The sequence below is a fragment of the Etheostoma spectabile genome, chromosome 6 (assembly GCF_008692095.1).
Source record: "Etheostoma spectabile isolate EspeVRDwgs_2016 chromosome 6, UIUC_Espe_1.0, whole genome shotgun sequence".
NCBI lineage: Eukaryota > Metazoa > Chordata > Actinopteri > Perciformes > Percidae > Etheostoma > Etheostoma spectabile.
The window spans coordinates 1,797,730-1,824,670 of NC_045738.1; the positions used below are offsets into that span (position 1 = coordinate 1,797,730).

Genomic DNA, 26,941 nt, shown 5'->3' on the forward strand with positions numbered 1-26,941 from the left:
GGGGGGGGGTCAGACAGAGTTACAGCACGCACGGAGATGAGAAGGGTATGTTTCGACTTGTCTAACTCCAGGGAATATGGTGAATAAGCCAAAGTTCCAATAAGTGCCTTCAAGTTGTTACGTAGTTTTTGTGCTTTTAATTATAAAAGTTGTAAAAAAAAAGAGTCTTGCCTATGTGCATTCGCACCCCACATGTAACAGTTTCTTTCTCCACTTTCAAGAAATGTGAAACTTGTCTATTTTTTTTTTATTATAATTAAAATATACATCAAGAATAGAATCAAGAGTATTGATTATGTTTGTAAATTAATATGTTCATGATTTTGATGCAGTCAGTTAATTGTGCAGAATGATGATAATCAGCATACATAGGAAGATTACAACAATCTGATATTTGTGATGATAATCATCTACTACTATTCATAAACTTCTCAAAGTTACTCATTATCTTCAAATATGGATGTATTGCTCATTTCATTTTTCAAAATAAGATATGATGTATTTGATGGAAATAATTGCATTCTGGATTATTGTAGGATCCTAGAAAAAATGATGAATGCATTTTATCAGAATTGTAAAGGAGTCAAATATGATAGCATTTTACAAAAGAGCATTTTAACTTGGTGACAGCTGGGAGATTTGTGTTGAAACTGACAGGAAGTTCGGGTTTACAACATCCTCATAACCAATTAATAAAAAAGGCAAATTGTGATAAAATAAAATGTTTTGTATCATACAGAGTTAAGAGTCAATTGTTAGACTGTGAATAGTTTACAAATAGCATCATATCCAATCCATAACATACTATTCAGCCTCTTCCCCCATAAGTAGAATGGGACACAACCAAACGCTGATGCTCATATGTTGATCGGATCCTCCTAACACTTAACGAGGGTCACATGCAAGCATAATAGCTTATTTTGCAGAGCCGAGCTATAGATATGTTAATTGACAGTGAGACAGACCAGTCGGTTTGTGTACAAGCTCAACATCACACGACCCAATGACTGAGGCAGAAATGTGCATTTGATGTACCTTAAATTATCTGCTCTACTCCATTCTTTACTACTGCACATGCCGTCACCCACCTAAATTATCTTATTTTAAATTCTCAGTTGCCTGTGCTGTTGACAGTAAATAGCCACAGAACTGTGCTTTGCCAACTTGAACCTTCAGTTTGATGCTGCATTTCTGTGTACCCTTACATAGAGACCACTTTTCCACTATGTAAACTATTCTCTATTGTGTGACTGGCATGTTTTTTCTTTTGCATCGTAGCTTTCATTATCTTGGTGTAGTTTTTGCAACAAATTTACTTTTTCAAATATTACGCCGTTTTCTTTTACAGGTTCAATATATTATTGAAATAAATACATTTATGGAAATTCCAATATTCAATTGCAAACAAGAGTAGGTAAAACTCTCAGCTACACTTGGGGAGTAGGCAAGGTTAACTTGTAACTGGTGACACTTTTTTTTTGTAGATTAACACATTTTTTAAAAACTTTTTTAACACAAGAAACAAAACATACAATTTGGAACGCAAACATACCCCCACCTCTGTCATCACCACCCACCTAGACAAAATAACAAAATAGACAAACTATAGACCAAGTAAACATATTTATAGATGACAACACCATAAACCCATCATACTTATCTCATCATCATTATACTCTTCAAAGCTTCCTAAGAACCCTCCAGAAAGCTCAGGTACCTTCCCCATTTTCTCGCTTATGCATCCAGTCTTGCAAACCGTTTGTATGACATTTTTTTCAAAATCCACAACCCAAGCTCTTGGATTGATGGCACCCCTTTATTTCTCCATCCTCTTAAAATAATCTGCCTGGCTATGATTAAACTACTTTTGACCCAGCTTTTTATGTGCTTATCTTTTCCACTTAGGATTAATCCATCTCCTAGAACAAATTATCTTGGGCTGAATGGAACCTGGGTCCTTGCAATCTGACATAGCTTATCATGTATCCCAGTCCAAAATTCCTGGACATTATCACAGGACCATAGGACATGAAGTAGTTGGCTGTCTTCTGTCTTGCATTTCCAACAATTTGGTGTGTCTTTCAAATCAATTCAAAACAATCTTCGGGGAGTCCAATAGAAGTGATGCATAATGTTGACACACACTTCTGACATTTCATTGTCTATTTACAACCGGCAAGACTTGCTGTTCAAAATACGAAGCATGTTTTATGGACAGGACTCCCTCCAGACGCAGTTCTGTACTCAGGAACAGTGGGTGTCGACCTTCTCACAGCAGGGTGAAGCCAATCCTTGCCAAAATATGCAGTCTGACAACTTGACTGTAACCCATCTGGAGCTCAAGGTTGCCTTCTGTTAGTGGGCACGCACTCTTAAACTGACCTGGGTGTAAAGGTCCATTTGTGCCCAGTTAAGACCTGGCACACCACCTCTGGCTGTGTAAATTGGACCCTTACTTTGATTGTTTGTTTGATAGCACTGATTAATGCAGGCTTTAATATATGCTTACCAACAAAATGTTTTTCTGAGGTCAGGTTTGGTTGAAAGCCTACTGACAATCCATGAAGTTTTGTGTGAGTATGTTTATTTCTAGTGTTCTCTGTGTGACATGAATGTATGTACTTTCTTTTTTGTTTCTGTATATAATGCAAACAGTTGTCAGAGCAACCTCTATTACAACATTTCACCAGTCCTGTATTCACTTTAATTCTTGTAACCACTATTGAAGTAATAATGCACTGCATTAGGAAACCGTATTACAAAACACTGCAAAGGGAAGGCTGATTGTTCCCTATAGTTAAAACAAACATGATCATTTCATGAAACAGTTATTTATAGCTGAATTGTACTTTGATGTCAAACCTACGTCAGCCTTTCACTATTGGCAGCTCTTTCATGAATTGCATCACCAAATCTCCTTGAATCAATTTCATATTAATTTGTCAAAGTCATACTTTATTAGCTCTTCTTTAGTTGTTGTATCTGTGAATATCTGTCATATTGCTTCCAGCTCTGCCCCTCTTAGGTTACTGTCTCCTCCCACCCAAATATCCTTTCTAAACGTCACTAGATGCTCAGTGGAGTGGCCACTCCTGCTACTCAGTGCTCTGAAGAGTTGCCTATAAATTGTTCTTAATCTTTTGTGGCCATTTCAGCTGATATGTTTACATTCATCCACCCACCTACTTGCTTGGGCATTTTAACTCTTTGAGTGGGCTTATGTGTGAGTGTTTGTACATTTGTGTGTATTTTTCCCTTTTTTTAGGGCTGTGTATATATGTTATCTGTGCCTACACAAAGGTTGGGATACATTGGTCTTATTTTTGTTGCTGGGTTTGAATATCCTTTCTACTACCTTTCACCCTACGGCCTGCTTAATAATTATGCGTCATGGAAAAAACTTCTGCATTAATGTGTATGTGCTTTTACAAAGGTCTCCTTTCTTTCATTCATGTATTTCTGCTGCAGCAGCAAAACAGCCAATTTCAATACTGAATTCAAACAACCTTACGACAGAGGACTTGACGGTTGAAAACCTACAAAAATAAGCATTTTTTTCCATTGCTACTTTTCACTGAGTAACATTGTGTAATGGGCATATCAATAATGAAGTGAAATGCGAGATGTTTGCTACTTTGCCTGCAGTTATGGATTTTATATGTATTTGTTGAGTCTCCTCTAGAACATTTTATTCTGAAACTGTGGACTATATTTTCTAGACTATATTTGAGGTTAATTTAAACTACAGTCACTTTTACGGACCGAAAATTACCTCACATTTACACCGCCTCTATCTGGGATCACCATTGCTTTTAACCCAATAAAACACAATATCAGGTCTCTCGGTACCTGGCAATTGGCACTGTAATCACTTTGTTTCAATGGCACTCAATGCTTCTGTCAAGGATTGCTTTCTAATTTCACAGTGATCGCTTCGGATCACAGTCAGAAGGTTTTTGCGATTACAGCCACCAGTAGAATAGCTTTGTGACTGAGCTTTGTTGCAGTTTCTAAATGGTATGATGATAGGAAGGAGAGAAAAAAAACACTTAATAAATTATTGTGCAATTACAAGCACATTTAAATAAGGCACTGTGTAATTACATGTTTTTAAATATTTGGTTTTAATTAAATCTTTCCCTTTTCTCTATAGGTATTAGGTCATTAAGTGTAAATAATTGCCAAGAATTATACAATGGATGTTAAACAATTAAACAATAATAAATGTGTTGAGCAGTTGCATGTTTTGATTGTACCCATAATGTGCAGAAGAATGATTGCTGTCCACACTTGTGTGTTGTGACTCTGTCCTAAGCAATAGGTTTGGATTCGTGCCCAGAGCCGCTGCCTCCCAGTAATGGCCAGAAAGTGGGCGAACGCTACACTGTGGGTGACATGGTTTCCTTCCAATGTGATCAAGGCTTCTCGTTACAGGTAGGTGAAAGCATACAGTGCTGGAAAAGCAGATATCTTGCTCTTTTATGGTTATAAATGAATCATATCTACCTGCCTGGAGTGACAATTTTTAAGGGAATACTTCTAAAAGATGAGTCTGTCATGGCAGCGTTACTAAGTACTTTTTCTATGTAATTTGTGTGAGTGTGAGCGGAGGCAGTATTTACAGAAAAGAAATGTGTGAATGCGTAAGGTTGAGGTAACTGTCCATGTATTTAAGCTTGCATCTTTATTGTGTGTATTTTGCTTGCATGCTTCTCTGCTTTGATGTTCGTGTGTGTTCGTCTGCGCCTGTTACAAAGCAGCTTTAACTTTCCCAAATCCTCATGGATTAGATACTGTAGCTCTGGCGTTTTGAGCTGTAGAACCCTCCAACGCTACGGGCGATGGATTGTGTTAACAGTCACCTCACTTATCCCACACCGATTTTTCTTCATGTCTCGGGCATTCACTTCTTTTCACATTCTCTCTGGACCAACCAGCAACTTCTTACACACATCTGCTGAGTGTCTGAACACCACAAATAGACCAGAGGCCATTGTAGACAAAAACACAAGTATAGCTGAGTCTTTTGAGTTCACGTGTATGTGTGTAGTACAACTGTGTATAGACAACCATGATTTAGTAGATGTCGGTTTTCTGGTTTGACATTAGTGTACGAGATGGCTGGAGAATACACTTGTACTTTATTAATGCATTTTAAAAGCATCTTATTTTACAAATGATAACAAGCAATATATTTAATATTACATTTTATATTACTTTTAAGGATATTGTTGTATCTAACAGAAAACAAGTGTGGAAGTAGGATGTTTGTCTTTTCTGGAACACATCTCTCAGAAAAATAGACTCCAGGTGGTACTCTTGCTGCCCATCTAGCGCTCTAGCTACTCTTGGTACATCAAATATTTACACACTAGACCTTGAAAAGAGGATTTTGAGAAATCCAAAAATCTGACTGTTGACCAATTCCAAAGATCTACAGGACAAAGATAAAGTCTGTTGCAGAAGACCTGTCTGTTAGATCTCTTGGTGGTCCTTCTTTTTTCTTTTAAATTGCACTGTATTTTGGAGGTGTTGAGAATATTTTTGTTTGTTTGTTTTCCTAAACAGGGTAATGCATTTATTACCTGCATGCCTGGCCCCGTCAGAAGGTGGAATTACCCCGTGCCTCTGTGTTTAGGTAATGTATTTCATACAGTCTGACATTGATAGCGCGCAGACATTCAATGAGGTGCAAAAAACATTTTGTTGCATTAAACAGATTCAGTCTTTTTTTTCTCATTGAATTTTTCCTTGTTTGTCTTTTTTTTTTTTTTTTTTTTTTACCTTACTTCACTTTACTCATGCACAGCCACACAACAGATCAATGGCCTCACAGAGGACTTGTATTAGAGAAAGCTACAATTTCATTGTAAGACCAGGGGAGGGGATGAGGGGTGGGGATTATGAATTTTCTGCTTTCCCCTTCAGTTGAAAATCAATAAGGCTTTGCACCATCTCAGTGTGTTGTTTGATTTCTGATGCCTCTGATGAGAGTCTACTCTCCCCCGACACTTCCTTTAAAGTTGATTGCCACAGTGACGGATTCCAGAGATTACTAAGGAAGCGTACCCCTTCCTCTTTTGACACCTCACTGTTTTGTTGACCCCATTTACACACGGACACGAACACACAAACTTGTCGCAACACGGCCTTAAAGTAAAGGCGTGTAAACGCACAGGCCCTTGCAAGTGCATGCACACACTCACTGCACGCTTCCTGTAAATGTTCTGCCCCTCGGTTTTCACAGTTCACTGCAGACATAAATCCCACATTTACTGTCCGCTTGTTAGCTCAATTCCTTGCTGGTTTACAGTACAGTACATATGGTCATCCCAGCACCCAGGATCTGTATTCACTTTGTTGCTGATAAACACATCATTGTGGTTGCGTGCCCCCACACAAACAGTATAAGTTCTTCTCATCTTCTCTTTCAGTTCATTCACAAATGGGTCAAGCTGGTTTCCCTCACCATCAGCACAATTACAATTACAGATACTGTAGTTTTCACCTCCTTCTGGCCTTAGTTGATGGCCTCCAAAGAGATGGCAGCAATACCTCTTGTGTTTCCAACCATTTGCCACATAAAAAGGCCTGCTAGGGTTGAGAAGGGAAAAGGCAAAATTATTTAACTACAAGTTTACATTGGTGCCTGTGGTGGCTATCATTGCATTACACCTGGGGGTTTATGTAAGACTGGGGTATGTGCCACAGGAGAGGGGGATGAGTGTAACCTTCACAGCAAGCTGAAGTGTTCTCTAATTCACAGACACAGAAGAGAGGTGGGGTGTTGGAGGGGGAGGCTGAAGTAATCAGTGCCACCGCTGAGCAAAACTGTGGTGCTGTATTGAAAATCGACTCCCTCATTTATTTTAATTTAAAGCACCACCAAACAAGGAATGTGCCAGAGTCTATTATCTTTTCACAGATGCCCTTATGGCGCACAATCCCCACAGTCAAGCAGAGATGTGCATGCACAAGTCACAGACATGCTCAAACACCAGAGACATAAGCACATAAGCGTAAACTGCATATATAAACATACACAATGATTGTGCGTGTACTGAAACCCACAAAGACACAATGCTCTTTGCCTCCCAGTGATTGTTTTTCTTTGTTTTCCCATGGAGCCGTTCTGTGGTGAAGTGACATGTTCTTTCTCCTTGGTTGCTCTCCCTTAGCTCAGTGTGGCGGCTCTATGACAGACTTCAGCGGCGTCATCCTCAGCCCAGGCTTCCCAGGGAATTACCAGAGCAGCCTGGACTGCAGCTGGAGAGTTCAACTCCCTATTGGCTTCGGTCTGTCATCCCCCTTCTGTCTTTCCTTTCATCTTCTACCTCTCTTTTTCTTTTTTGTTCTGCTAGCTTTAATGTCTTATCTGCTACTTGGTCCTACATTGTTCTGTTAACTTCTCTCCTCTTCTCTCAACTTCTTATTGTGTTAAAAAAAAAATCCTGCCACTGTAATCAGTTTGTGTCCTACATTAACCCTTTCTGCTTTTTAGGGATCCATCTGCAGTTTCTAAACTTCTCCACTGAGCCTGTTCATGACTATCTGGAGGTACGCAGCGGGAACCTGGAGACAGGAACAGTGATTGATCGGTTCAGTGGCCCTGTTGTGCCCAGTTCTCTCTTTAGCACCACCCACGAGACCACTCTCTTCTTTCACAGCGACTACTCCCAGAACAAGCATGGCTTCCACATTGTCTACCAGGGTGAGGAGCAAATATGTGTCTTTATGGTAAAGTTAAATGTTTTTATCATAGCAGCAGTTGAAAAAATGGAAAGAGAATGAAGAGTTTGCTAATAGAACACCAATAGACAATCAGTCCAGTTAGATACAGACCAGGGACAGAGATTAGTCTTGCAAGGCAGACGCGTTCACGGAGGTTGTAAGATTACAAAAGGTTAAAGAACAAAGAAAAAGAAAAACCAATGCTGACCTCGGCTGAGACATTCAATAGCACATATCCTTAAATAATAATAGTGTTGGCTATGTCAGTGGGGTATTTTATGTGGTAGAGCCAATTTGAATAATAATAATTAGTAATAGACTAACAATATAACAAAATGTTGAATTAAAGCTTTTTAGACAAAACTTAATTTAAAAAAAAGTATTTAAATGTTAACATTTCATGAAGAGAGAACTACATTTTGGGGCAAACAACCACCATAGGTAGGGAGTATGTTTTCAACAAAAGAGTACATCATAATATAGGCAATCTGGTGATTAGATTTCACCAGTGATGCAGGGTTAGCTGCTCTTAAGTGCTCACTAGCCAGGCTTTGGTTCTTTGAGGTCACTGTAGATATTATATTGTATTATAGTGGTAGTGTTTTATTAATTGCTTCCTATAGTCTGTTTCATAAACCTCTTCTTTGTGTGCTTTTGTTTTCCCCCCCCAGCATATGAGCTACAGAGGTGTCCGGACCCACGACCGTTTCGTAACGGCATAGTGATCGGTCAGGACTACAGTGTGGGGATGACCATTTCCTTTGAATGCCTTCCAGGTTACACTCTGCTTGGAGAGCCATCTCTCACATGTCTGCATGGAGTCAGCAGAAACTGGAATCACCCCATACCTCGCTGCGAAGGTGACTGGCTAGTGCCTCTTCAGAGCCTGTGTTGTTTATGTGCTCAAAAAAATACTGCTATTGCACTAAGACTTAAATTCATTCTCCAAATAGCCTACAGTATCAGCCTATAGTATGATTTACAGTATCGACAAATTATATTTATAAGTCATTAAATGCCTTTTCTATTATTTTTTGACGGATTACCCAAAGTTAGTGGGGAGATACTTAAATAAATGTATGCTAACAAATCCTTGTGAAAGTCATGCATGCTGCTTTCTGAGAAGTTGACAAAAATTAAGACGGGGGTGCTTTTTAATAAATAATGATATATGGACTAATGGCAAATTTTTCTTACAAAGCTGATTATGCCGGTCTCTGTTGTAAATTTCAAATTATGGCTTTCCTGTCATCACTTAAGGCAAACGGTAACATGTGTTTTAAGTCCACAACAGATATTTGTCAGAGAAAGAGGTAAATAGTTGTCTCTTTCGTAAACACCGTATTGTCCTTGTCAAGTTTACAGTCCTTTTTTTGGATCCCGAGGGCAGAGCTTTGGCTTTAACTCCAAGCTCTAAATCAAAACTTTAACACATTCCCTCTGAAGGCATATGATGGGAGTTTTAGTGTCTGAACTACTTAAGCTCTGTCCCAATACCTCCCCTTCCCCTAGATTTTTGCCCTAGCCCTCGTTTTTGCGAGTTATTGTATGGGGGTTGAGTGTCCCAATTCTTTAGGGAGCAAGGGGGAGTGCTATTTTTCCCTTAAAATCAACCCTCAAAAAATATTGAGGTCCGATTGCAGGCTTAAAATGCAGTGGGAGATGGAATTACCCAGGATACCTTGCAAAGTCAGCGAGCCGGCCAAATCTTTCAACCAAGATGGCAGACACCGCTGGAAAGGAATAATTGAATTTCAAGTATATTTTCATGAATAAGCATGTCGAAATTTTGAGAGGGTTTTCCTATCAAAATAGTAGTAGGGTACTACCGGTACACACGTTAACGCTGCATGTGACGTAGGTTTGCTACATTCGCTACGTTCACTACGCTAATTTGCATATAGTGGTGTCCCATTTTATAGGGAAAGATCTTCACCCCCACTTCCCTCGTTGAGGGGGCTTTACTGTTGAAGGCACTTAAAACCAAGTGGAAGTTTTAACGAGGGAGAAATGGGACAGGGCCTTAGTGTCATCAAGTTCACGGCATCCAGTAACCTCCCCTGCAGTTGTATTTAACAGATGTCAGTATCTCAGTGATAACCAAATAACACACAGTTAGGGTTTGTTTTATCAACCGTTAGTGGGGATACAGTCATAAAGCAAGTTTTATGACTTGAGCTGAATCAAAGACTGGCCTTCTTTTTTTATCCAGCCTCTCTGTTTTTTTCCAGCTCTCTGTGGTGGGAATGTAACATCCATGAATGGCACAATTTACTCTCCTGGACACCCAGCCGAGTATCCACACTTCCAGGACTGCTTGTGGACTGTCAGAGTACCTCCTGGGTATGGCATCTACATCAATTTCTCTGTTATCAATACAGAGGCAATCTACGATTACATCACTGTGTGGTAAGTTCTCATTTCTCTCTCATTTTGACATTATTCATTTGTCATCAGCTTATGGGGCACATCAAACATGCACGGTTTTCTGTATACAGAGCTGCATACAGAGTTAGGTTGACAGTTACTTACAATTACAATTAATAGTGATGTTTGGTGTAGCTTTAGAAACCAGTGGCAGATTTTACAGGCAATACTGAGCAGTGAGCCACAAAATATACCTTTTTATTAAAGTTTTCAACAAGTGTGAACCACATACAGTGCACTGTTAGAACAACTCCCAAATGTTTTAACAAATGAAGTTTTATTTATTTTTTCACTGGTGTGTTTAAATGTATAAGATTTTCACAATAATATTTTGTATTGGCCTAAAACGATCCCTTCCTTTATAGCAAAAGCAAACTTAAAAGCTGCATGCAATGTTGACAAAATGTTAAGGCCATAGGCCAGTTGAACAAGTTTTGCTCACAGCTTTTGATGTGACACCCGTATTAGTTAACAGCCATCCGAATATATTGACCTATCAGTGGATAGTTTTTTTTCTTTCCATGACACCTTTTCTTCTTACAGTGCCTTGCTAAAACAAAATAGATTGTGGAGTGTGATGAAATAAAAGAAATTGACGTTAATTTGAGTCACAGTGTGCCCCTCTTCCCCAGTGAGTTTTACGTAAAAAGACAGAAATATGTGCAGGCATGAAAACATCACCTTGGATACCTTAGTATGTAGAAACTAAATTTTGTCAGATAATTTTCGAGCAGTAAACTACTTTATACTACCTGCCTGTTATCAGTCCAGCAGCTGTCACTCTTTCCTCCTCCCTCTACCTTTCTCTTGCCTCTGTGTAGTATAGTAAGCCTCAGGCAGTCATGGAGCTGTCCTCATGGGTGAGAAAGGAGGGAAATTCCTTCCAGCATATGGGGCTACTATTCACAGTATGAGTGCAGGGAGCTACTGGCACTGCTGTTTTCAAATGAAATAGCGCATAAACAATTTTTTTCCCAGATGGTAACATTTCATTTCCCTGCTTGACTGCCGTCTCCCATTTTGCTGATCATTCTGAAATGAAACTGCAATAAGACTTTTTTTTAAATATTTAAGATATTAAAGGTACACGCACATACAAAAAAGCATTTAATGTATATCATTCACGTGAATAGGCCTGGAGCCACCCGAATGTGCCAGTGATGAAATACTTTTCTCTTGTACAGAAATGGCATTTATATATAATTTAAATCGAATAGCACTATCTTCTGACATGAATCTTGCTTGTTATCCTCAGAGAAAAGTAGCATGTTGTTTGTTCCTACATGCTACATCACATCCAAAAACCTAATTTAGGCTCTCATTAGCAAAGGTGCTTTTGTGTTCTGTGCTGTCAGCAGCTAATGTATGCCTCATAAATGGCTCCACTGCAAGTGGCAAGTTCTATTATCACCCCACAGCCATCCAACCATCCATCTATTTATTGGGATATGGAGAAATGTTCACAGTAAATGTAGTTTTACATTGCAATAGGGATAAAGAGTAAATGACTTGAAGAAATCTAATTATATACAATTTATTTGTATTTATAATGATTAGGTGGAAATGCCTGTTTTCCCTTATCTAGTGAATAATCATGACATAGATACAAAAATCCTATATATCCTATAGTCCTGCTCATGCTACATTGCTCTCAACAGAGCTAAAGATAATAATGGGTTTACCTACCTTAGAAGAAACTGTATAGACGAACTTCAGAGGTTGCCAAGTCTTAATCATCTCACAGTATGTGTATTGTCATATTTGCCAACCTTACAGCTATCTGTCAATCCATCCATTTTCAGCCACTTTTCTCCAGCTCCACCTAAGGGATCCTGAGGTCCACCCAGCTCAGCTAAAATGTATAAGCATGTTCTGGGTATGCCCCTGGGTCTCTTCTTCCAGTTGGTTGTGCCTGATATAGCTCCACAGGGAGGCTTCCCAGAGGCATCCTCATTAGATGTTTGAACTGCCCCAACTGGCTCTTTTCAGGAGGAGCACTAGAGTAGCAGGTGTACTTCGAGCTCCTTCCAAATATCCCACTTCTCACTCTCAGACCCCAGCCTGCCCCGGCAAGTCATTTTAGCTCTTTGTATCCGTAAATTGAGAACTTTACCTTCAGGCTTAGCTCCATTTTCAACATGTCATTCAGTACGATGTCACTTGTCAATTTCACACTACATTGTACCCTCATTCGGGAACAAGGCCCATAGATACTTAAACTCTTTCAATTGAGGCTGCAGTCCCAACTGGCAAAGGTGGCTACTGTCCAAGAGATGCTTCAGGCACGACAGGCTGACAACATTTAGAGCCTTCAGCATCTGAGGTTGAATCTCTTCCACTGGCATTATGACAATAACTATTTCAGTGACTGTTACTGCCCCTGACCTCTTCTCTTTTTATCTGTTTTGTAATTTATGCCCTAAGGAGTTGATTGACTTGTTACCATCACTCTAAATATATTATTGTATATTATTGTTTCTTGTTTGACATTCTTTGTAGTTCAAGTTTAGTAAGTGTAGACTGAGTGCAGTACTATAGTTGCAGTAATGTAGGTATACACTTCCATGGACATACCCACCCTTCACAGTTAACAACCTAATTTCCATAATGAGTGAAAATCCAAAAGGTCATTAAGATTAAATTAATTTGTGATTTCTAGGGCTACAGTTCCTTATGTCATGTTATTAAGTTAAGGGCTTTAGGACTTTGTGATAACCATCAATACATTTTTTAGACAATTTTATCCTTCCAGGGTGGCAGGAGCTGAAGCTTAGTGAAAACCATACACCATCATTATGTACATACACATAAAGCATATTAAAAGTCTCAACTAAATTTAAAGAAATGTTTTGCAAGTAAAGAAGAGGTCACAAAAAACGGTTTTGAATTCTTTTACATTTTTAATGTATCCTTTATCTTTTTGAGTTTTTTTTTTTTCCTCAAAAACTTTATTCCGCATCAGTATGTAACATGGCTGGAAGAGGCCAATGTTTCTGTGCTTTACTGCCTCAGTAATCAGTTAACATATACTCAACTTCTACTTTTACACTGTCGATTAATGTAAAACTCTTTCTCAGGTCTTCATAATGAGGCCTGCTCTTTGATCCCAGCAAGTTATTATATATATTTATTATACAGAAAAGTTAGAAATTTTACTTGTTTATTTATAAATAATTTGCGCTCTCTCTCTCTCTCTCTCTCTCTCTCTCTCTCTCTCTCTCTCTCTCTCTCTCTCTCTCTCTCTCTGGGCCATTCTCCTCCCTTCACTTGTTCAAACTCTCCTTTTCTTTCCTGCCTTACAACCTCCACTCCTACCTCTCTTTATCAGGGATGGACCCGACCAGGCGTCGCCTCAAATCGGTCAGTTTAGTGGCAACTCCGTACAAGAGGGCGTGTCTACCACTGCCAATCAGATCCTCATCAAATTCCACAGCGACTTCAGCACCAGCGGCTTCTTTGTTTTGCATTATTACGGTAACCTCCCCTTTGATACCAGCTAAGTAAAGACCTTGTCCCGAACTGCTGTAATGACCGTTGAATTTATTGAAATTCATTTGATCTTCACTTCTCCACATTGCTGGGACCATAGTGTAGTAATGAAGATCACAAGAGGAGGGATACTGGAATGCCTTTAATTTTCCCTCTTTGATGAGTAATTTGGTCTTTCTCATTTTGCTACATGGTATTGCTTCCAGTTGTAATGATAAATGATGAATGCCTTCTAATGCCTGTTTTTCTCCTGCACTTTTAGAACGCCCCTTCAAAAATTAAAATGTCCCCCATCTCAGCTAAATTAGTGATTGTTTTTTGATGATTATCAACAGTGATAGGTGGCAGTTTATGATCTAATCAAGTTTCATCATGGTGGGAAAGTAAAGAATGTGTTGCCGTTAAATAGAAAATGCATACACACTCTCTCTCTATCTTTCTCTTTGACATACGTGAGTGCACATATGCACTGTTGCAGATTTTAGTATTTGTTCTTACTCCAACAGCATACCAGCTGAGAACATGTCAACCACCCCCTCCTGTTGCCAATGCCACTATCCTAACCGATGATGACGAGTTTGAAATAGGTTTGTCTTATTTTATTTTGCTTGTTTATTGACCAGGGACGATGCGTAATAAAATAGCACCACAGGCTGCTACTAGAGACCAATCTTATTTCTCCAGGTTGGAGGATGGCTCATTTTGATAAAAATTTGTTTGTAGCTCATTGTAAGTAATTGATCCCAGAAGTTTGAATCTGTGAATATCTTTCCTACTTTTCTCACGTTTATAAAACCGAGGGCGCAGATTATGAATCCGTGTGCACAGTTTATTAACCGAGAGCATGGATTAGTTTTGTTTTCTCAGCTGACCCCAGGGGGGGGCTCCATAATTTCAAGTAATGGTGCTGCAAAGACTTTTACTAACAGCTCTGTCTCTGGTTGTGGGTGGGTGGGTGCGTGGGGTTTTGTGGGCAGATGAACGGATGGATATGTTTTTCATATCGTCTCCTGGCCCATTTGTATGATTGTGTTTGTGAATGACCTTACAGGGGACATCATTCGGTACTCGTGCCTGCCAGGCTTCACCTTGGTGGGCAGTGAGATTCTGACCTGTCGACTTGGAGAGCGACTACAGATGGATGGACCCCCACCAGTCTGTCAAGGTTGGTTATTTTCAATGTATGAGTGGGTATGGATATGTTTTCTGTGTGGCTTTATGAATGCTGTATCTTTGCGTGTGTTTCCTCTCAATGTGTGTTCAAATGTCTGTCTGCACATGCACTCGCATTTATGTGTATGCGTGTCCATGTTCAGTTATGTGTGCCTCTATGTGTGTGCTAAATGCCACTCTGCCAAGGTTGGTTGGAGTCAGCAGCACCCACTTTTGATGCATCATTTAACAGACTGCCAGCTGCCCCTTCTAGAAAGCTCCTGGTGGCAAACTGCATCTTTATTCTAATTTGTCAAGACTCAGAGTTGGAATACTACTGACCCATGATCATAGACCTGCACTCCCCTAGAACCAGTACTTGGCTGTGAGGGATCAGTGGGAAACAGATTACAGACCAGCAGGTTTCATCAACATGTTTTTTTTGCAGTGTAACAAGGAAGATGGAGGCTAGTCATAGCTGTTTACTCCATAGAAATATGGGAGCTTTTATTTTAATCCCTGCTCAAATGGCCCAATGGCTTTAATTGATGTAAAATATCTTTGTAGCAATGCTTTTTCAAAAGATAGATTTTCAAAACAGAAGCAAAGGAAAATACATGTTTGTGGTGTTTGCTTCAGAGATTTTGTTTTGACCAAAAAACAAATGCCCTCAGCCTGCCTGTCGTGCCAATACATCTCTGCTGCAGACAACCGAGCGTTCTGAAATCTCCTATTCCCTGTGGATAGGAATCTTTTGAAGGGCCCTGAAGTCCTTTGTCTAATCTTGAGTTGATGAGCATTTCTGTCTTTTTATTTCTAGAAACTATGAGTAATTGCATTGGACTTGTGATCAAGCCACGACAGATGCTCAACAGACCCAGAGCCTGCATCCATAAAGCATCTTAGAATAGGACCAATGATTTGGAACCTATTTGCTCATCCCTGGCTGTTATTATTTGATGTCTGCCTTGACAACTTGGTTTTTACCCTGTAGCATTTTTTCGGCTGACATTGTTTTGCTCTTAGAAGAAAGAATTTGGCTAAATTCATTTTAGTACATAGAAAGTGCTGCAAGCAAAACAACACATATAGCAAAGATTAAGTTGAGTGACTTGAACGGTGATCCAAGGTATTTTAAGCAACTTACATTCCTATACTTTATTCATAAAGGCTACATGCAGTGCTGCCAATGAATAGCTCTATTATTGTATGCACAAAGGTCAAAGAGACCAAAACGTGGCAATTTGATAAAATTTGCTTTGATGTACAATAGATGGGTGTGAGTGAGTCCTATGAAAACAGGTCTTACCTTTACTTGTGCTGCATTTGGCATTTTTTTAAATCAATTCATAAAAGCACAGGTTGTATGAAGTCCTGCAGCATTTCATTAGCTTGTTAGACAGTGCAGAGTAAATATACTGTAGATGGAAAATAGAGGAGAGAAAAGCTTCATTGCATACTTGAAGACAGCATCATACATGTCTGGCATACAGATCATCATATTAATGGATCTGCAGTGAAATGTTTTCCAATTCTTTATTTTGTTATTTGGTTGAAAGTGACCAATTTAGCGGATTAGCAACAATAGGAATAGTTTGGAACAATTTGATCTTTTTTTGTTTGCTAATTGAGGGCAGATACAGTGGTGTGAAAAAGTGTTTGCCCCCTTCCTCATTTCCTGTTGCTTTGCATGTGGTCACAATAAGTGTTCGGAACATCAAACCAATTAAACAATAGTCAAGGACAACACAAGTAAACACAAAATGCAATTTGTAAATGAAGGTGTTATATTAAGGTGAAAAAAAATCAAACCATCATGGCCCTGTGTGAAAAAAGTAGATGCCCCTAAACCTAATAACTGGTTGGGCCACCTTAGCAGCAACAACTGCAACAAGCGTTTGCGATAACGTGCAATGAGGCTTTTACAGCGTCCTGGAGGAATTTTGGCCCACTCATCTTTGCAGAATTGGCCTAATTCAGTTACATTAGAGGGTTTTCGAGCATGAACGGCCTTTTTAAGGTCTACCACAACATCTCAATAGGATTCAGGTCAGGACTTTGGCTAGGCCACTCCAAATTCTTCATTTTGTTTTTCTTCAGCCATTCGGTGGTGGACTTGCTGGTGTGTTTAGGATCATTGTTGCTGCAGAACCCAAGTTTGTTTCAGCTGAGTACACGAACAGATGGTCGGACATTCTCCTTTAGGATCTCTTGGTAGAACAGCAGAATTCATAGTTCCTTTATCACGGCAAGTCTTCCAGGTCCTGAAGCAGCAAACAGCCCCAGACCATCACAACCACCACCATATTTTACTGTTGGTATAATGTTCTTTTTATGAAATGCAGTGTTCCTTCTACCCAGATATACTTGGACACACACCTTCCAAAAGTTCCACTTTTGTCTCATCGGTCACAGAATGTTGTCCCAAAAGTCTTGGGATCATCAAGATGTGTTGTGGAGAAATTGAGACGAGCTTTGATGTTCTTTTTGCTCAGCAGTGGTTTTCTCCTGGAACTCTGCCATGCAGGCCATTTGCCCAGTCTTTTCCTGATAGTGGAGGCATGAACGCTGCATTAATGGAGGCAAGTGAGCTGCCGTTTTTGGACGTGTTGTTGGGGTCTTTTGTGCCTCTTGGATGAGTCGTCGCTGCGCCTTGGGGTAATTTTTGGCGGCCGGCCACTCCTGGGAAGGTTCACCCACTGTCCATGTCTTCGCCATTTGTGGATAATGGCTCTCACTGTGGTTCGCTGGATTCCCAAAGCTTTGGAAATGGCTTTAACCCTTTCCAGACTGATAGATCTCAATTACTTCTTTCTCAATTTGTCCTGAATTTTTGGGTCTTGGCATGATGTGTAGCTTTAAGGATCTTCTGGTGGACCTTACTGTGTCAAGCAGCTCCTATTAAGTGATTGCTTGATTGTGAACAGGTGTGGCAATAATCAGGCCTGGTGTGGCTAGAGAAATTGAACTCAGTGTGGACAACCACAGTTTATAGTATGTTTTTACAAGGGGGCAATCACTTTTTCACACAGGCCAGGATGGTTTGGATTTTTTTCACCTTAAAAATAAACACCTTCATTTACAAATTGCATTTGTGTTTTACTTGTGTGCCTTGACTATTGTTTAAAATTGGTTGATGTTCCGAAACACTTAAGTGTGACAAACATGCAAAGGAACGGAAATGAGGAAGGGGGCAAACACTTTTTCACACCACTGTATTTAAGCTCTGTTGTCTATGTTGTCTTGCCAGCTCACTCTTCTCATGTGTTACTGTTAACAGAGCTCTGCCAAGACCAATTAGCTCATATCAACTAAAACTCTTAAAATAATTCACAGTCTTTAATTTGAGTGACTACATTAACCTGCCAAATTGAGATGTTAATTGTGATTAATTTGGAATGTTAATTTTGGCTAGTAAAAAACAGGCTAAGAACTAAATGTGCTTGCGTGAAAAAATGAACAGCTGACTCCTAAGTGTCTTTTAGTACAATTGGATGCTGACGAGGACACTTTTAGGCAACTTATATGTTACAGTTAACTTTCATGAACTGAGACACACTGTGAAAGGGTCAAAGTTTTGAAAGGAAAACACGAAACCATGGCTACACATTGCTAAGCCTCTACAATGATTGACAGGTAGCGTTGCTAGCAACCATTCAGTCACAATCTAGCCACGCCCTGAAGCTTTTCCTGCGTTTGTCTTTTTATTCTAACAGGGAGCAGAATTTACAAACTAAAAACCATGCTGTCATCTTACTGATTGATACATGCTGTACGTGAAACTAGCAGTTGAGTCCATATATGCAAAAATTGTTTGAGGTAATAAATTTGTGAGTGTGAAGTAAGGTCATTTTCTCATAGGCCTTGGTTACACTTTTTAATGCAACTTTTGTGATCAAATGCACCAGATTGGAACTCAGCTTTGTCCGCAAATGTGTCTGTAATGTGTGTCCACACTTGACACTTTTATGCAATCTGCTTGAGCGGATTTTGATCTGATATAATTTCCATTGGGATATATTTCCGCTCAACAAGTGCATCCCAAATGCAACTTGCCTTCTTCTTTTCTTTGTACTTTGTTTATTTTCTAAAGTTCAAAACGTGCTTTGGTGAGGAGAGCGCAGCGGAGACCTGTGATTAATGCAGCTACCACAGTGACCACAGTGCTAAATGACAGCGGGTCTCAGCTGTGTTCCAGCCCCAGTTATCATCCATGGACAAATTTATTCCTTGTGCTCTTGCTCTGGAGAGGGACTTCTGTGTGGTGGGAAGACAATGGAAAACCTAAGTTTGATAGATTTTTTTGATGCGGATTTTGCCTATATGTTGTCCACACCTCACTGAGATCTGAACTCAATCGGCATGTGGTCTCACATTGAAAAGACATGGGTAACCGCAGCCTCATACAAACCCCAATTCCAATGAAGTTGGGACGTTGTGTAAAACCTAATTGTCCGGGATGGTCCTTTTCCTCTTTGGCCCGGAGGACACGACATCCATGATTTCAAAAAACAATTTGAAATGTGGACTCGTCAGACCACAGCACACTTTGTGTCAGTCCATCTCAGATGAGAACTTGGCATCCAATACCTTCCTCTGTAACAACATCTGTAATACCTTCCTCTGGACTTCCTAACCAACAGACCTCAGTCTGTTAGGTTAGATAATCTCACCTCCTCCACTATCACTCTGGACACCGGCGTACCTCGGGGATGTGTGCTGAGCCCTCTCCTTTACTCCCTCTTCACCTATGACTGCCCACCTGTACATGGCTCTAACACCATTGTCAAGTTTTCAGACAAAACCACGTGATTGGTCTCATCAGCAACAATGAGACGGCCTACAGGAGTTCCAGCACCCAACATCCTGGTGTACTGACAACCGCCTGGCTCTCAACACCAAGAAGACCAAAGAGCTCATTGTGGACTGCAAGAAGTCATAGGCTATCACCCCCCCCACCCCCACTCTCATCAACGGGACTGAGGTGGAGTGTGTCCCCAACTTTAAGTTACTGGGTGCCCAAATCCCAGACAACATCTCTTGGACCCTCAACATCTCCACCCTGATCAAGAAAGTTCACCAGTGTCTTTTCTTTCTGAGTAAACTCAAGAAGGTGTCCTCGGACCCTGGTGAACTTCTACCGCTGCATCATCGAGAGCTTTCTCACCAACTGTGTCACAGTTTGGTATGGCAACTGCTCCGCCTACAACCGAAAAGCTTGCAGAGGATGGTGAAAACTGCCCAACGCCTCATCAGCTCCTCACTTCCCTCCATCAATGCCATCCAAGGCAAGCAATGCTTGCTTATGGCGCGCAGCATCATAAAGAATGTTCTCACCCCCACCACAGACTGTTCACCCCACTTCCTTCCGGAAGGCGTTAGGTCTCTCTGCACCCGAACCAGCAGGTTCAGAGGAAGCTTCTTTCCTGCGGCTGTCACCCTACTGAACTCTAGCTCTGCATCCAACTAAGCCCCCAACCCCCATCCCACCCATAGTGTTCTATTTATTTATTTACAAATGTACATACTGTTTCTGTGTTGATATATGGCTTTCGCTTTGCATGGTAGAGTGTTTCTGAGCTCACATGGTAATATCTTTTACAATGTTTTTAATACAGTGCCGCCTAAAAAACTAAACTAAATTCCTTGCAATTGTATGTTGAGAAATTTTGTTCTTAAACTATTACCTGTGAAATGTTCCAAACGGGTGTTTTTTTTAGCATTCCTCAACTTTCCCTGTCTTTTTCTTGCCCTTTCCCCAGCTTTTTTGAAATGTGTTGCAGACCTCAAATTCAAAATAAGTGAATATTTGCATTTAACATTAAATATCTTGCCTTTGTAATGTATTAAATTGCATATAGGTTGAAAAGGATTTGAAAATCATTGTATATTTATTTACGTTTTACACAAAGTCCCAACTTCATTGGAATTGGGGTTTGTACCTGTTGAAATTTCGAAACGGGCTGTTGCTCTGCCTGTGGTATTGCTGCTTGTAGCATTCTCCAGAACCAACTTATAACCCAAAATTACTTACTGGACTCCAAACCACTTAATATTTAACTCCACTATGTAGCCTACTACTAACTTACACTGTACTTCTTCATCAGAGGAAGACATTGTACTGCTACATTTACCTGACTGAGAATGTGGCAGATTCAAAATGTAATCACAAATATCACAATTAAAATGTGGAGTAATCCCCCCCACATGCTGCTGTACACAGCTTGTCAACAGCCTTCTGCACGTTGTAGGTTTTTCCTCAACCTTTATTGTTTGGCCGTTTAGTTTCTTAATATCCAATGTTGTCCAAATTGCTCCAAATGCTTCAAAATCCAAACACCAAGTTGTTCATTGGGTACCCAGGAAACCAAGTAGGAAGTACATTGGATGAATGGTTCATGAGATATTTCAAAGACACACACACACACACACACACACAGAAGCTTCCCGATTTATTAGATAGATACAATCATACTTATTTTTGCAACCAGTGGCCTTTAGAAAGAATATTTTTTTTGTGTTTTCCAACTCTTTTATTTGTAACAATTACATACAGCAGTAACAGACAACGAACAATACATAATTTTGCCACAAATCCCTTACCAACCCACAAACTAACCCGAATAAGGTCAGAACCAGACACGGACAAACAACACAGACCCATGCATTCACACACACACACACAAATTGAAAAGGGGGTATGTGGGGTTAAAAGGAGTTATATAATAAGCATTTCTTTTGGGTCTACAGTTAGGAGGTTATCCATCAGGGTTTTGGGGGGACAATTAGGAAAGTGGGGGAATGTCTTCTTGACAAAGTCTCCCTGGAAAAAGTGAGAGATTTCCTTTTAACAATCATAAAGGAATTAGAGCTCTGCAAAGGACGCAAAATGTCATTTTTGTATAGTTCTTTGACACTTACGACACCACTACTGTGCCATGTCTTAAATGCCAGGTCCGTACTTGAGGGTGTAAAGATAGTTTTTAAGCAAAGGGGTAAAGACGGAAGGGCCTTGTAAGCCAACATTTTTCATGAGTTGACTCCAGATCTTGAGCTAGAAGGAGACAACCGGGCTTGCACCCACAGATGTTAAAGGAAAAGGGACTTGGGAGCAGAGGAGTGACCGTAGTGGGAGGAGTGAACCCGCCCTTTCCAGTTGTACCCTGTTGGGTAGAGAGGCGCAATCGTTGATCAACCAATACAAGAGTTTTTGCAAGTTAGCGGCCCAGTAGTATTGCCCGAAGCTAGGGAGCGCCAGAATACCCTCAGCCTTAGTAGACTGTAATATTGCCTTTCAGATCCTAGCAGGTTCGCTTCCCCATAAAAATTTGGATATTATTCTATCCAGATTGTTTAAAAAAGATTTGGTGGTGAGTACAGGGACATGCTGGAAAAGATAAAGGAATTTGGGGAGGACAACCATCTTGATTAGTGTGATTCCTTCGAAACCTTCCTCTGAACGTATCCAAATTGCCAGAGGTTCCAAACCTATCCAGCCACGATATATATTTGTATTTGGGTATCGTGGATGATGTTAAGTAGACGTCTAGTGTTTGGGGAAGACTGTTGGCCAGGCATAAACCCTGTATCAAGGCACTTAAGGCACTTCTGAATCGAGGCTATGTCCCCTTTTTGAATATAGTCTTTGATTATAAATCCATGCCAAATGAACATATCAGGAAAAATACAGTAAATGGAGTACTGTATGGCATATTTAAAGTCTGCAACTAGTGGCCGGGTTAGCTCAGTTTGCGGAGCGGGCGCTCACATATAGAGGTTTACTCCTCGACGCAGCGGCCGCGAGTTTGACTCCAACTTGCAGCCCTTTGCTGCTTGTTATTCCCCCCCTCTCCCCTTTCATGTCTTCATCTGTCCTGTGTAAATAAGGGCCTAATATGTGTGTTCATAAAGTGTGTTCAAAAGTGTTCATACCTGGCATGATATACACTACCAGTCAAAGGTTTGGGGCCACTTATTTCCATTGCACTCAATTATAGACAGAATACCAGCTGAGATCAGTTGCATTGCTTTTTTCAACCAAGTTAGCAGTTTTCACATTACATTATGTGCTTACATAATTGCAAATGGGTTCTCCAATGTTTTCTTAGTTTTTTAAAATGATATCGGATTAGTAAACATTTGGAACATTAGATGAATGGTTGCTGATAATGGTTAATGTAGATATTGCATCAAAGATCAGCCACCCACTCAGATCAGCTGGTATTCTGTCTATAATGGAGTGGAATGGAAATTTGTAAGCGACCCCAAACTTTTGACCGGTAGTGTATATTTTGATCGAACGGCTCCTTAAAATCTGCCTTGAGCATTAAATTGGCGTAGTTAGTACTATTTTAGTAGTATGTTATGACGTCTTGGTTAGTTTGACAGTTCCATAGATCACCATATCATTGTAGTCATGAATTAATTACATTTTCTTGTGTTGGATATATTATGTCCTTGTGCCACCTCTAGCACAAAACTAATTGCGCTCCTTGACATCCTGGGGACATGTAAAATTTAACTTAATTTGAGTTGACCTGTAATTCACATCCAAGAGATTGCTACAGTAAGCTTGTAAAGGGCCGTTTCCTGTCTGTAGCTTGCCGACATGGCAGGAAAAAGAATTCTCCTGAGTTCTTCAATTCCGCTTTTGTTTGCTGTCAACCCTTGTGTTAATTGTCATTTTATGCTTATAAGATAACACTAAAATGTCCTTGCATGGTTATGCAATTTCACCTCCAAATACGTCTGGTGTTTCAGATATTTCCCCTAGGCTCTGTCTTCCTATGAGGAATGGTTATGCAGTAACTTTGATCAAGGATAGAGCCACAATTGAGTTGACTGCTGTTTGCTTGGTAAACTCTCTGCCACATTGAGGTTGAGAGTCTAACCTAATAAATGTTGTAGTATTGGTTTTCACATTCCCATTGATTTTCGTGTCAGAAAATCTAATGAAAAATAAAGATTTGGATCTACCTTCATCTTCACTATACTTTTGTAAGCTTTATTGTATGATGTCTCTGCAACAATATGCAGCAGTCATTGTCATGGCATTGTCATTCCACACGCATGTGCTAAGAAAAAGAACTAATTTGGGGTTTGCAGAAGGAATTACAGAGATACGTCTTGCAATGTTTGTTAAAAATGCCAATTCCAGTTCTTTTTAAACAGATAATTTTGGCATGCATGCCATTGCAAAATAACTGTACAATACTATATGTACAGTAAGGGTCTTCAAAGAGCATGATTTTAGTAGTTACTTGGATGTCACTGACTAAATATTCTTTGTTAATGCACTAATTCACTTTTTGAAGCTGATTGTAGTTACAAGATACAATGAAATATAATTTGAGCAGATTTATTGTATTTATCTGCCTAATATTTGAGCTATGTTATTTATAATACTATAGTATTTGAGCTTGTATTTGACCAGTATAACAGTACCTTGGCTGCCTTGCATTTTTTTTACACTAAGGTACGGAGGTCTGCATTTGTATAATAACCAAATCCCCATATAAATACATTGTAAGCTTTTGTCTGCTTTCAGGGTATTGTCCTATCCTTATCATGGTCCTTTAAAAATGCATCTTATAAGGTAGTAGTATTGAGGTGTCTGGAACTGTTTTAAGCTTTTCATGATTCATTTTTTAAATCCCTGCACCTGATGTTTGAGGCAAAGCACAACTGTGCTTACTGGATAAAATTGTCTTTGTTTCCAATGTTAGCCTAATAAACAAGTATTGAGGGCTCAATCATTTCAAAAACAAACTCTTGTCTGAAAGATGGTTCGATGTATAGTGCGTTGAATCTTATCATGTGAGTCAATTTCCTGTACATCTTAAAGCTGTCTAATATGTCCAGTGTCTAAACGTTTTATGTTGTTAACCCCAATCTAATAGTGAAAATGTTGTAGAATTGAAATTAGCAATTATTAGAAGCAATTACACATTTTCCATATTTCCCTAAAAAACATATATAACTTAAGTAACATTTTCAATGCAGGACTTTTACTTGTAACAGTTTAGTTACAGTCTGGTATACTTTATAGTACTTTTATTTAAGTAAAGGATCTGAATATTTCTTCAACCACTGATTTCCTTTAAGCTGGATATGTGCTGGCTCTATGACAAATATTCCCCCTGGCATCAGTAGAAGCAGAGGCGCTGCTGGCGACAGAACTGAGGAAGCAGCCGTGTGTATTGATGTAACTTCACCAACTGAAGACCCCATTCTGAACTCCATCATATCACCAGTGAGAAGCATAACTCTCCTACTAAGATGCACGCTACAGACTTCTTTTTCGTCTCAAATCCAAAATACATTCCCTCGACTACAAAGAAAAGCACTCTTGACTCCTTTTGGGGAAAAAAGTGTGGCCTTTAGAAAGCAAAGTTTTTGAATAAGCAACCGTTTAAAAAAAACTATATAATGAAAACTGAAACTGGCTAGAAATTAGACTGACCACTGATGGACCACTCAATTGCTATTAGGTGGCATGACTCCAAGTTTCTACTTTTACCATCGTGTTTTACCCTTGTGGCCAGTAAAACATATAAATGTGCATTTTTATCAATTCCACAGATGCAAAAGTGTAGTGAAATTCTTACAAACTTTCATGTAATGGTAGTGAAAAATATTGCTATTTCACATTAAATTTCTATGTTAAAGCAACACCAAAGCACTTTTCCTCTTCGGTGCCCCTACAGGTTGGAAGCGGAATTGTCCATTCCCGCTATCTTATTGGAACTACAGATCCGCTAACCAATCTGGCAAACTTGCATTGTGCGGTTATAGCCGGTAGAGCCGCAAAGCAAATGTAGACATGCAGTTCACTCTGTTGTGAGTTGTAGAACTACTAAAACTATTTTGGCAACATTATTTTAAGGTGCAAAAGAACCTTTGGCGTCGCTTTAATAAATCGATCGATTTGAGATTTGTTACCTCCTGAATGAATATCATAGTGTTTTCTATGAATATTAAACACAATGCTTTGTTCTGTATTTAATTTTTTTCTTTGATTCAAGTATTTTCTTTGTTTGAGATAACGTAATGAGACATTTTCTTGACCTTGGTTCCCACAGAGCCTTTGGTGTATTGTGTAATTTAAGAAATGCAATGGCATTTAGAAAATCACTGACTTTGACTTTTTGGAGATCATATCTGCCCGTTCACTTTGAGTCAATGGATGTTTTCGTTAAAACGTCTGTGGCGATACATATACTGTAATTACAATTCTTTCCCTTTTTTTCCCTTTGTGTCCCAATGTTTCCAGTGACCTTTTTATCTAGAACAGTTCTTCACATTAACCTTTTATGTGCGCCATTTTTCTTCACTAGTGGCCCAGAAGAGTAACTTCTGTTACCATCAGGAAAGGAAAGAAACAGAACTGTCATTATTTGAGACATGACAACCTCCAGGAAATTAAGGAAATGCACCCCCCCACCCCCCCAACCACCACCCTAGCACACCCCACACACATACACACACGCACAGAGTTAACTCTCTCTCCTACTGAGTATTATTATTTTATAGATTGATATTAGGCCAACCTGTTGACAACAGCATACTCACCAGCTCAGCCCTTAGGCTCAATATCAGTGTGGCTGAAATGTAATTGTTTCAATGTAATTTCTCCTGTCACAATGAGCATTCATTCCTTCCCTCACCTCATCTGGCTTTATCTAATTGTGCCTTTTATCCCCTCTTCTATACATCATCTTCTCATCATCTCTTCTGTTTTCTGCCTCAAATAGGTTTCTAGCTCCCTCTTTCACCTCTTTCCTTGGCCAACCTCCCTTCCTCTCTTCTCTCAGTCTCTGTTGTTCTTCCTCTGTTCCTTTGTCTTCCTCTGGCACTGCCTTGCCCTTATACTGTTTTTATTCTTCCAGTCCAATGTCCAGCCCATGAGGTGCGTTTTGACTCAACGGGGGTGATCTTGAGTCCAGGCTACCCTGATAACTACCCCAATCTCCAGATGTGTTCCTGGCTGATCAACGTGGAGAAGGGTTACAACATGACTCTGCACTTTGAACTCTTCCAGACCGAGAAGGAGTTTGACATCTTGGAAATATTTGATGGTGGGTTCTGCTGGAAGTTTGGTTTGGCTTTGTGTTATTTAACTGAAATAATTGTTTTTGTTTTA

The 26,941-nt window shown here is 39.7% G+C and overlaps 1 protein-coding gene across 2 annotated transcripts in view; it reads left to right on the forward strand.

Annotated features, from left to right (window-relative positions):
* Positions 1–26,941, forward strand: part of LOC116690735 (CUB and sushi domain-containing protein 3) — a 286,959-nt gene that overhangs the window by 191,168 nt on the left and 68,850 nt on the right. For both annotated transcript variants that reach the window (XM_032517890.1, XM_032517891.1), the window contains exons 38-47: positions 4,316–4,434; positions 5,569–5,638; positions 7,179–7,295; positions 7,502–7,711; positions 8,403–8,591; positions 9,963–10,140; positions 13,487–13,632; positions 14,154–14,234; positions 14,699–14,812; positions 26,688–26,876. In XM_032517890.1, the coding sequence (XP_032373781.1) occupies positions 4,316–4,434; positions 5,569–5,638; positions 7,179–7,295; positions 7,502–7,711; positions 8,403–8,591; positions 9,963–10,140; positions 13,487–13,632; positions 14,154–14,234; positions 14,699–14,812; positions 26,688–26,876 (1,413 nt within the window). The remainder of the gene's footprint in view (positions 1–4,315; positions 4,435–5,568; positions 5,639–7,178; positions 7,296–7,501; positions 7,712–8,402; positions 8,592–9,962; positions 10,141–13,486; positions 13,633–14,153; positions 14,235–14,698; positions 14,813–26,687; positions 26,877–26,941) is intronic.